Source organism: Coregonus lavaretus, assembly GCF_964263955.1.
Source record: "Coregonus lavaretus genome assembly, chromosome: 18".
Lineage (NCBI taxonomy): Eukaryota > Metazoa > Chordata > Actinopteri > Salmoniformes > Salmonidae > Coregonus > Coregonus lavaretus.
In genome coordinates this window covers 28,969,917-28,982,263 of record NC_140005.1, presented here as the reverse complement: position 1 = coordinate 28,982,263, position 12,347 = coordinate 28,969,917, and the positions used below count along the sequence as shown (strand labels likewise).

At 43.1% G+C, this 12,347-nt stretch overlaps 1 protein-coding gene across 2 annotated transcripts in view; it reads right to left on the bottom strand.

Moving 5' to 3' along the window:
- The window catches only part of LOC311145423 (fermitin family homolog 2-like), a 100,142-nt gene that overhangs the window by 52,606 nt on the left and 35,189 nt on the right, over positions 1-12,347 (bottom strand). For both annotated transcript variants that reach the window (XM_084181659.1, XM_084181660.1), the window contains exon 3: positions 9,445-9,678. In XM_084181659.1, the coding sequence (XP_084037785.1) occupies positions 9,445-9,678 (234 nt within the window). The remainder of the gene's footprint in view (positions 1-9,444; positions 9,679-12,347) is intronic.

Genomic DNA, 12,347 nt, shown 5'->3' with positions numbered 1-12,347 from the left:
AACTGCAAGAGATGGGCTGAACAAAGAATGGACAGAGCTGTTCTTTTCATCAGTGAAATGAAAGTAGGAGAGGAGTAGATAGCGGGGTAGTAACATCAGGAATGCAGGCCCCTGATGTAGCCTGCCAATAATGAGAAGGAGTAGAGAGGGAAAGAGAAAGAGGACAGGGTGCAGGACGGAGTAATACTGTCATACCATCCAGAAACAGCAGGTGTTGTTGACGGAGTAGGATTTGACCTTAAGGTTAGGATTTGGGGCAGGTGCGCTGATCCTAGATCTGTGGGTAAGTGCAACACTTCTACCCAATCAGATTCAGGCAGAATCAAAGCAAAGGTCTACAAGTGGTTGATGTTCATTACAGAACATGATGCCCACAAAATAAGAAACAGCTTCATTCAAATCCTTTTGACACATGATCCAGGCTCATAGCCAGGTGGATGGATGGACGGACTGACTGACTGACAGCCCTGCAGTAGAGTTGTAATAATAAGACATGATTCATTGCTATAGGAGTGAGACCCACCACACAGAACCATTTACATGTTAGTAATTTAGCAGACACACATATCCAGAGTGACATAGGCCCTTTGTGCATTATGACTAGGGGCAGGAGTTTTTGTGTATGGGCAAACTAACAATACAATGTTAAAATATTTATCTTCTGGTTAACATGTTAATTGCGGAGTAGAAATGAAACTGTGGTCAAACCACATTGATATTTTATCAAAATCCAAGCCTTGACACTCTGGAAAGTGAACCAGGCCAGTGTGATGGTCCACAAATCTACTGGACTGCAGTAATCTGTTGATAGAACAGTCTAACCACACTGACCATGGAGAACAGGACAAAGCCTGGGAACTGACCATGCACCTCCCACTTCTCTCAATCTCTATCCATCCATTTGTCACTCTATACCTCACTTCATTTCCCTCTGTCCCCCCTCCTTTCAATCCCTCCATCCATCTCTCGCTCCCCCAAACCAACTCTCCCGCATCTAACCATCGTTCTCTCCCCACTCTCTCCTCCATCCATCGCTTTCTCCTTCTAACCATCTGTTTCTCCCTCTATTCAGGTCTCTCTCTCTCCAAATATCCCTTATAGGTTAACTTCAGGGCAGGGCTGACCTACAACACAGTAACAGGAGAGTGTCACTCTCAGCAGCAGTCTCTATAAAACCAGGCCAGCCAGTTCTGAGCAGAACGGCTAAATGAAGCAGCAAGACTGACATAAGCACTAACTGCTCCTCTGGACCGCCTGATTGGACAGAACAGACTGCTTCTCTAGACCGTCTCAATGATCACACCTGCTAGAGGCTAGAGGTCGGTCTTCCTCTGTAAGACCTCAGGCTGCCAGGTCAGGTCCCACAGTCAGTCATGCACAAGTCATACGTGACGGCCAACATTTCCTGGCGGTCTCCCTTGGTGGAATGGAAGAGGCTTCAGCGGGCAGTGCGTGAGGGCCCTATAAGTGGCATTCTGTCTGTGTGCAACATCTCAGCTGTAGCGCCTGTAGCTCAGTTGGTAGAGCATGGCACTTGCAACGCCAGGGTTGTGGGTTCGATTCCCATGGGGGGCCAGTATGAAAATTGTATGCACTCACTAACTGTAAGTCGCTCTGGATAAGAGCGTCTGCTAAATGACTAAAATGTAATGTAAATGTAAATTAAACATCAAGAGGGAAACAAATATCTTATTGAAGAGGACAGACTGCAACCAGACATTTAGCTAACAATACCAGGGTGTGTCTTGATGTCTCTCCTCTCATATCAAGACGTCACTATAACAATATTCCCTTACAATAGACCATCAATCCCACGCATAAGATTACATCAACAAAAAAAACACCAGACAAAACCTAGACTCCAGAAGACGAAAGTAGTCCACTTTCCTCCACCCTAGCGTAGCGCCCATATTGGTTTTCCCTCTGCAGACAGACAGGGTGGCAGGGCCGCGCCCCAATGTTTTTTTGGCACGCTCCGGGATCATGCCCTTTCTTATGTGAGGCGACAGACGAGCCGCAGGCTGCCAGCTGGTCGGAGTCGAGGCTTTGTGGGCCGGAGAAGGAAAAATAACATGTGGTGGTGAGGGTGTTCCGGATCGCTGCACAAGAGTGTCATGGTCGACACCTAGTCAGTCGCCCATTATAGATCAGTTTCACACACCAGGCCTGCCCTCTTGGACTGTATGGGCTAGTACTACTGCTGTAACACAATACCAGCTTTAAAGAATCAAGAAAAAACATTTACTAGATTGGCTCCGAGTACGAAGGATAAACATGTTATTTCATTATCAAAGCGATCAAAACCAAGGAAATGCCTCCCCCTCACTGACTGAGACAAGCCAAACACACATCATTGTCCAGGAACACAGAGCTGCCAGCAACTCTATGATAGTAGGACAGTTCAAAGCTGGAGTGGAGTGAAGGGGAATTCAGACATTTTACTATTGTGTTCTGGGTCCCACTGTTCTGCCTCATCCAGCCCCAGATGGACTATGTGTGTGTCTGTGGGCAGGGCTGACTGGGCTCTAGCCAGCTGCTGTGGACATGGGAAAACAGCAGCACTGCAGTAATCATTAGATTGATCCTTCACTCTAAATGTATGTGTGATTCGAATGGCTAGAGAGACCCCAGCTCTGTTACACATCTGGTTAATGGGAGGTAGGTAGGGAGTGGAGAGAGAGAATGGGTGAAAGAGACAGAGTAGGGGAAAGTCAAATAGAAAGCGAGAAAGAGAGAATGTGGATGTTAGTGATGTGTGCTTGGATGTTAGTCTATTTTGTTTGTGACAGGAAAGAGAGAAAGAAGGGGAGAGCGGAACAGAACTCCCTGTAGTGGAGGAGTGAACTTGGTCTGCACCAGGAAACAGCTACTGCGTGACCGTGACCCCCCCCCCCCCAAAAAAAAGACCCTCCAAGTCAATCATTATGAGGAAAGTGAGAGAAAGGGGAAGAGAGAGTGAAATGAGAGTGGGAGTCAGTCTGAATGGTCACTGTCTCGCACAACTTCAGAGAATCCATCTCTCCCCCCTCTCCCTCCCCTCTGTCTGTCTGCAGTATGAGCCAGTTGGACAGGCCTCCAGTCTTCTCTTCATGGCCCTGCTTATTCCCCATCTCTTTCCCTATGCTGTGCAGCTCTATGTCTGTCACACAAACTGAAAGTCACCCAGATAATTACAAATAAAAACAGTGCCTATAGAAAGTCTACACCCCCTTTAAAGTTTTTCTAATTTCGTTGCATTGCAAAGTGGGATTTAAATAGATTTAATTGTGATTTGTCATTGATCTACACAAAACACTCCATAATGTCAAAGTGAAAAGTTCTACTAACTTTTACAAATTAAATAACTAAAATAGTTGTTGCATAAGTATTCATCCCCTTTGTTCAGGCAAGCCTAAATTAGTTCAGAAATCAAATTTGGCTTAACAAATCACATAAGTTATATGGACTCACTCTGTGTAAAACAATAGGGGTTTACATTTTTTAATGACTACCCTTCCTCTGTCCCCCATACATATAACATCTGTAAGGTCCCTCAGGCAAGTATTGAATTTCAAGCACATATTCAACTACAAAGACCAGGGAGTTTTTTTTCAAAAGCCTCAAAAGAATGGCAGTGATTGGTACATTGGTAACAATAACAAATCAGACATTGAATATATATTTAAGCATGATCAAGTTAATAATTATGCTGTGGATGATGTATACTGAACAAAAATAAACGCAACATGCAACAATTTCAAAGATTTTACAGAGTTACAGTTCATATAAGGACATCTGCCAATTGAACAAAAATGCATTAGGTCCTAATCTATGGATTTCACATGACTAGGACTACAGATATGCATCTGTTGGTCACAGATACCTTTAAAATAAAAGGTAGAGGCGTGGATCAGAACACCAGTCAGTATCTGGTGTGACCACCATTTGCCTCATGCAGCACGAAAACTCCTTTGCATAGAGTTGATCAGGCTGTTGGTTGTGGCCTGTGTAATGTTGTCCCACTCCTCTTCAATGGCTGTGCGAAGTTGCTGGATATTACCGGGAACTGGAACATGCTGTCATACATGTCGATCCAGCGCATCCCAAACATGTTCAATGGGTGACATGTCTGGTGAGTATGCAGGTCATGGAAGAACTGGGACATTTTCAGCTTCCAGGAATTGTGTACAGATCCTTGTGACGTGGGGCCGTGCATTATCACGTTGAAACATGAGGTGATGGCGGTGGATGAATGGCACGACAATTGCGATCGATAAAATGCAACTGTGTTCGTTGTCTGTAGCTTATCCCTGCCCATACCATAACCCCACTGCCACAATGGGGCACTCTGTTCACAACGTTGACATCAGCAAACCGCTCGCCCACACGACGCCATACATGTGGTCATCGGTTGTGAGGCCGGTTGGATGTACTGCCAAATTCTCTGAAACTACGTTTCTGGCAACAGCTCTGGTGGACATTCCTGCTGTCAGCATGCTAATTGCACTCTCCCTCAAAACTTGAGAACTCTGTAGCATTGTGTTGTGTGACAAAACTGCACATTTTAGTGGCCTTTTATTGTTCCCAGCACAAGGTGCATCTGTGTAATGATCATGCTGTTTAATGAGCTTCTTTATATGCCACACCTGTCAGGTGGATGGATTATCTTGGCAAAGGAGAAATGCTCACTAACAGGGATGTAAACAAATGTGTGCACAAAATTGAGAGAAATAAGCTTTTTGTGCAGATATTTCAGCTCATGAAACATGGGACCAACACTTTACATGTTGCGTTTATATTTTTGTTCAGTATATTAAACCAATCAGACACATCAAAGATGCAGTCATCTTTCTGAACTGAGCTGCAGAACAGGAAGGAAACGGCTTATTTTAAAACGGCTACAGAGTTCAATGGCTGTGATGGGATAAAACTGAGGATGGATCAACAACATTGTAGTGACTCTACAATAATGAGAGTGAAAAGAAGAACAAAAATATACAGAATAAAGTAATACTGCAAAAAAACATGACAAAGGAACACACTTTTTGGCCTAAATGCAAAGCCTTATGTTTGGGGAAAATCCAACACAACACATCACTGAGTAACGGTCTCCTTATTTTCAAGCATGGTGGTGGCTGCATCATGGTATGGGCACAGATAGAACAATGAGACATATTTCACCTGATGTATGAACGTGAAGTATCCGCTTGGTGTTTCCACTCACTACCAAATATGGTAGTGAGAGGAAGCCCAGTGGCCGGCAGTGGGAGAAGATGGAACAAGATGGATTTTGGCCAACATTCTGCTCATTTTCTCATTGATGAAACATTTGATCTCAATACAGTTTTCTGTTCCGAAAACTAGAATCTGTTATGAACAGAGTAGAGTAAGTTTTGTAGACTTTACCCTTTTCCAAAATTTTAAAAAATTGCGTTGTTTAGGAGTGCAAAGGCGAATTTAGTTATTGCACACGCGCACTTCAAAGTAGGCGTTCCCTAACATAAATATGCAAATGCATGCTAGAATGCACCAATAGGATCTCGCTAGCTCGTGCTTGGCTCTGCCAACCTCCTTGCTTGTTCTGCCCACTATGACTCATTTGAATGGACAGGCTGTGGTCTATGTTGGTTTGGGTATGCTTGACATCGGCAAAGACTAGGGAGTTTTTCAGGATGAAAATTAATGGGATGGAGCTAAGCACAGGCAACCTAGAGGAAAACCTTCAATCTGCTTTACACCAAAAACTGGGCAAGGAATTCACCTTTCAGCAGGACAATAACCAAAAACAAAAATGTACACAGGAGTTGCTTACCAAGAAGACGGTGAATGTTCCTGAGTGGCCAAGTTAGTTTTAATCTGTTAAATCTGCTTGAAAATATATGGCAAGAGCTGAAAATGATTGTCTAGCAATGACCAATAACCAATTTGACAGAGCTTGAAGAATTTTGAAAATAATAAAGTGGGCAAATGTTGCACAATCCAGGTGTGGAAAGCTCAGCAACTTACCCAAGAAGACTCACATCTGTAATCTCTGCCAAATGTGTTTCTAACATGTATTGATTCAGGGGTGTGAATACTTATCTAATCAAGGTATATTAGGGATTTATTTTTCATTAAATCATATAAAAAGTACATTTAAATCCATTTTAATCCCACTTTTTAACACAATAAAATGTGAAGAAATCCAAGGGGGGTGTAGACTTTCTATAGGCACGGTAGTTCCAGAAGAGACTAGGTCACTAAGTCAACTGTCCACATGTATGAAGGACATGATTGAAAACTTTAATGTTCTAGAATTTCCCTAGAAATTCTCCTAAAAGGCAACAAGGAAAGGGTGAGGTAAGTATGAGAGGGGCAGAGAGAGATGTACTGCGAGTCCCTTCCCAGCCACCGTAAGTCATCGTATGACACTCCGGCACGCGCCAAGTCAGCCAAGAGCAATTTGTCCTGAATTTCTCTGAAACTAAAATAGATTTATTAAGGCAGAGGTAGACACATTCCTAACAAGGACTGGGCAGCAGAGAGGAGAAGAGGGGCCTGCTACTAGCCCTGTTCATTTAGTTAGTCACCTATCTCTGAATACCGACACAGTCATCCAGCACATCAGTTTATTTATACTCCATCAAATATGTTATTTGTCCTCTCTCATTTCAAAGAAAATACAGTGAGGGAAAAAAGTATTTGATCCCCTGCTGATTTTGTACATTTGCCCACTGACAAAGAAATGATCAGTCTATAATTTTAATGGTAGGTTTATTTGAACAGTGAGAGACAGAATAACAACAACAAAAAATCCAGAAAAACCCATGTCAAAAATGTTATAAATTGATTTGTATTTTAAGGAGGGAAATAAGTATTTGACCCCCTCTCAATCAGAAAGATTTCTGGCTCCCAGGTGTCTTTTATACAGGTAATGAGCTTAGATTAGGAGCACACTCTTAAAGAGAGTGCAAACGGGATGCATGTTTTAGAATATTTTTATTCTGTACAGGCTTCCTTTTCACTCTGTCAATTAGGTTAGTATTGTGGAGTAAATACAATGTTATTGATCCATCCTCAGTTTTCTTCCTCTCCGGCAACTGAGTTAGGAAGGACGCCTGTATCTTTGTAGTGACTGGTTGTATTGATACACGATCCAAAGTGTAATTAATAACTTCACCATGCTCAAAAGGGATATTCAATGTCAGTTTTTATTTTATTTTGACCCATCTACCAATTGGTGCCCTTCTTTGCAAGGCATTGAAAACCTCCCTGGTCTTTGTGGTTGAATCAGTGTTTGAAATTCACTGCTCAACTGTGGGACATTACAGATTATTCTATATTCAGCCTCCCGAGTGGCGCAGTGGTCTAAGGCACTGCATCGCAGTGCTAGCTGTGCCACTAGAGATCCTGGTTCGAATCCAGGCTCTGTCGTAGCCGGTCGTGACCGGGAGACCCATGGGGCGGCGCACAATTTGCCCAGCGTCGTCCAGGGTAGGGGAGGGAATGGCCGGCAGGGATGTAGCTCAGTTGGTAGAGCATGGCGTTTGGGTTTGATTCCCACGGGGGGCCAGTGTAAAAAATAATGTATGCACTCACTAACTGTAAGTCGCTCTGGATAAGAGCGTCTGCTAAATGACGTAAATGTAATGTGGGGTACAGAGGTAGTCATTCAAAAATCATGTTAAACACTATTATTGCACACATAGGGAGTCCATCCAACTTATTATGTGACTTGTTAAGCACATCTTTACTCCTGAACTTATTTAGGCTTGCCATAACAAAGGGGTTGAAGACTTATTGACTCAAGACATTTCAGCTTTTCATTCATTATTAATTTGTAAACATTTAGAAAAACATAATTCCACTTTGACACACAAGTAGGTAGCTTAGTGGTTAAGAGCGTTGTGCCAGTACCCCAAAGGTCGCTGGTTCTAATCCCCGAGCTGATTAGGTGAAAAATCTGCCGATGTGCCCTTGAGCAAGGCACTTAACCCTAATTGCTCCTGTAAGTCGCTCTGGATAAGAGCGTCTGCTAAATGACTAAAATTTAAATGTAAGTAGGCCAGTGACAAAAAATCTAAATGTAATCCATTTTAAATTCAGGCTGTAACAACAAAATGTGAAAAAAGTCAAGGGGTGTGAATACTTTGAAGGCACTGTATATTATGTATTTTATTTGTTGTGTTTTGTTCCCTGTTTGGACCCCAAGAAGTATAGCCGCTGCATTGGCTAATTGGGGATCCTAATAAATAAAATTTAAATAAAATAAATGAGAGAGACTTTTACCTCTGAACTCTAGCTGACAGAGCCGTAGGGCAGGGCCAGGGGCAGATATCGATAAAGGAGGGGTGTCTGACCTCAGTGCTCGGCAAGGGGGCAGGGCCTTGAGGGCTAAATCTGGACACAGTAATGTGTGTGTGAGATAATATCCATCTCTCTGAATGTGTGAGTCATTAGGCAGTGCTAGATTGATCAACTCTGTTGTAGGGTTGCACGATATTGGAAATAACTGACATTGCGATATATTTTTTCTTCTGCTATATATATTGCGATATGAAAAAATACAGGATGTATGTATGATCCTCTGGAAAAATGCAGTTTGTAAACAGCGACTTTTCAGGTGGAAGTCCTCATTAATAAAGTGTATGGTCAGACTTATGTAGGGCTCCGTTGTCCGGCTGGACCACAAGTCCAGGGCGGCAAGTAGCTTAGTGGGTAAGAGTGTTGTGCCAGTAACCGAAAGGTCGCTGGTTCTAATCCGAGCCGACTAGGTGAAAAATCTGTCGATGTACCCTTAAGCAAGGCACTTAACCCTAATTGCGCCTGTAAGTCGCTCTGGATAAGAGCATCTGCTAAATGACCCATAAAAATAAAGTCAGTTGTTGCTGTATAATATTCCACTTGTGACAGCTCTGTTTCAACTTGTGCCTTGCATTTCTCGTACAACTCTTGGATGGCAACTTGAGAAAAATAGTTGCGTGATGGCATTACATACCACTTGTCAAGCGACCGGATCATGTTTTTAAAACCCTCTTTGGTAACCGTGTTAATTGGTACCATGTCTTTGTCGATGCTGAAACGATATATCGTGCAGCCCTACTCTGTTGACTAAACAGGATTCAGACAGTTATTCCCAGCTCTATTCCAAGGACAGATCTAGCAGAGTCAAGGTGCCTGAACAGTGGCCTGTCAGGAGAGGAGGTGAAGTGAGTGCTGATATCTGATAGCTCAGGCTCTGTTTGATAAACACAACAAAAGGCTACAGGAGGAGCGGCAGATATGCCTGACTAGATTGGAGGTAGAGAACGCTTCTGGTAGTGCATCTAAAAATACCAAGATTATTATGGCAAGGTTAGAGTGGACGAAAGGAGGTACCATCGCGCTCAACCAACCTTTTAGAAAGAGTTTACACTGTACACTATACAGGACCTTTGGTAGGATAGGTGCATTATAGTTAGAGTTGACAAAACATCTGTGACTTACTGAAAGTCTTGCAGATGTCGGACACGGCCTTGAAGACGCGGTCAGAGAAGTTGACCTTGACCTTCATGTGCTTCATGTTGGGCAGCTGCAGGCGCAGCAGCTTGTGCTGGGGGGTGAAGAGGAGCCGGGCGTCTGCCTGGATACCATACTTGTCCAGGGTCCAGTGGGTCTTCAGCAGCCACGTCTTCTTCTTCTCCCACCACAGGGCGTGGTCCGACCAGTCCTTCTTCACATCTGATGGATGAGAGAGTATTAGTTTGTCAGTCAGTCAGTAACCAGCACTACATTTATTAGTTTGATCAAAAACCGTCAAAACACTTCAAGGTAGCTGATAAACAAACTGGATGTCAGTTTAGTTGTCTGTTTCATAACTATCAAAAGAGTAAGAGTTGAGTAACAAAACTGTACTGTGTATGGAATTCATTCATGTCACTGCAATGACTGTTTTATGTCCTGCCTATGGCCAAACTACTAGATTTATACTAAGCTGATGACGCTAAAGCCAACAGTCTCCATTCATTTAATTATGGTAAAACTAATCAAGACCATGCAAATGAAAGGAGAAGCCTCTGTGTGTCACTCTGACAGACTGATGGAACACGTTTAGGACCAGGTGGGTGAGAGGTTGAGAGAGTGAGGGCTCCTGGGGTATTTAAAGAGGGAGAGGGAGTGGGGAACTCAAAGTGAGGAGGAGGGGAAGAGTGTGAGTGTGAAAGAGGCCTGCTGTTTGCGTGACACTGTGGGGATATCAGGTTCAAACCTCCAGAGTCACACAGTGATCCCAGTAATGCCAGAGACATGCCACCCAAAACCCCTCTCCTCTCATCTCCCAGTACACTGTCTGACAGGGGTTCAAAACAATGAGGGTTGACCTGGGTGTGTGTGCGTGTGTGTTTGTCTGTAATACTGCTTTCACATAGGATTTATGGTACTTTGCCCAATTTTTTTTACAGGCTATGTTTATATGACCCCCTTACAAAGAGGCCCACTTTTATCACATTCTTGCCTGCATACACCTTTATACCTCACCGGGGACAAGTGGTAGTAGTGGTGTGCAGATGTGGGTGAGCATCTATTTGAATGAATCCATTGAGAATATACACCATCAAAAATAAATGTATTATTAATTAATTTATGCAGGCCCTAAGAAACATTATGAGAATAATACAATTTATTTTCAAAATAATAAAATAGCATATTTTGAGTTTAATTAGACCTGTTAAGGGCATTGCTGCGCCATCCAAATGAAATCAATAGTTTGTTATTTTGTTCATTAAACAGACAAGACACACCTACCTGATCACAGTGAACACACATACTGTATATTTTATAGTAAGAATATAATGGAATATAACCAAATAAAAGACAATACATATTTTCCCCACACAAAGGGAAACGTGTCACGGAACCTGTGACATAAAAAAATTATTGAAACAGAGCCCAAGCCCATATACTTTTTTCCCCACGTTTCATCTCGTTCCTACCCTCAATCCGCTTTGTTAATGAGCAGGCGTAGGGTCTTACCTTCATCATGATATCGATAGAAATTAATAGCAATCCTATTTTCATTCATATTTCACAACCTCTGCAGGCTTTTGGAGTTGCTTATATGCGATTGAGCAAAAATAACAGGCCTACACTTGATTTAGGCTACATTATTGCATGCTAAATGTTTCTGATCAGTGATAGATGAGCAAACAAATAGATGAGCTGTACCACCTCACCTCCACTTATTTGCCCAGTCAGAAACCAATAATAATTTAATAATAATTTGCCATTTAGCAGACGCTTTTATCCAAAGCGACTTACAGTCATGTGCGCATACATTTTTACGTATGTGTGGTCCCGGGGAACGAACCCACTTCCCTGGCGTTACAAGCGCCATGCTCTACCAATTGAGCTACAGAGGACCACAGAGAACCAACTAACCAAATAGCCTATATAGACAGAGATTCAGTGAAACAAAATCACATTGATTGATTATCAGACCAGTCAGTTAAGTCACAGGCTTTTGGTCGGGAGTAGGTCCAGGCTACTAAGCGACTGCGAGTGAAAAGCAAAATAATCCACTTGTTAAACTACATAAGATGGCAAAATGTTCTAATAAATGAGACAATTAAAAAAAGATGAACATGGGCAGCACTTACCTTGACTAACATTTCTCCAGCCTAATTGTAGCCTAACCAATATCCAAACGGAGATTCAGTGAAAACATAAATCGGAGTCCCCACGCTTGTCTCAAAGCAGCACAATGGTGCTGTCCCAATCAAAACTGTGCTGAGATGATCATCTAGTTGACCACACGCGGGTAGGCTATTGCTTTAAATTTATTACAAGGATTGGATGACAATAAGTGCATCAATGACGTCGTCCCCACAGTGACTGTACGTACATACCCCAACCAGAAGCCATGGATTACAGGCAACATCCGCACTGAGCTAAAGGGTAGAGCTGCCGCTTTCAAGGAGTGGGACTCTAACCCGGAAGCTTATAAGAAATCTCGCTATGACCTCCGACGAACCATCAAATAGCGTTAATACAGGACTAAGATCGAATCGTACTACACCGGCACCGACGCTCGTCGGATGTGGCAGGGCTTGCAAACTATTACAGACCACAAAGGGAAGCACGGCCGCGAGCTGCGCAGTGACACGAGCCTACCAGACGAGCTAAATTACTTCTATGCTCGCTTCGAGGCAAGTAACACTGAAACATGCATGAGAGCATCAGCTGTTCCGGATGACTGTGTGATCACGCTCTCTGTAGCCGATGTGAGTAAGACCTTTAAACAGGTCAACATTCAGACGGATTACCAGGACGTGTACTCCGAGCATGCGCTGACCAACTGGCAAGTGTCTTCACTGACATTTTTAACCTCTCCCTGTCTGAGTCTGTAATACTAA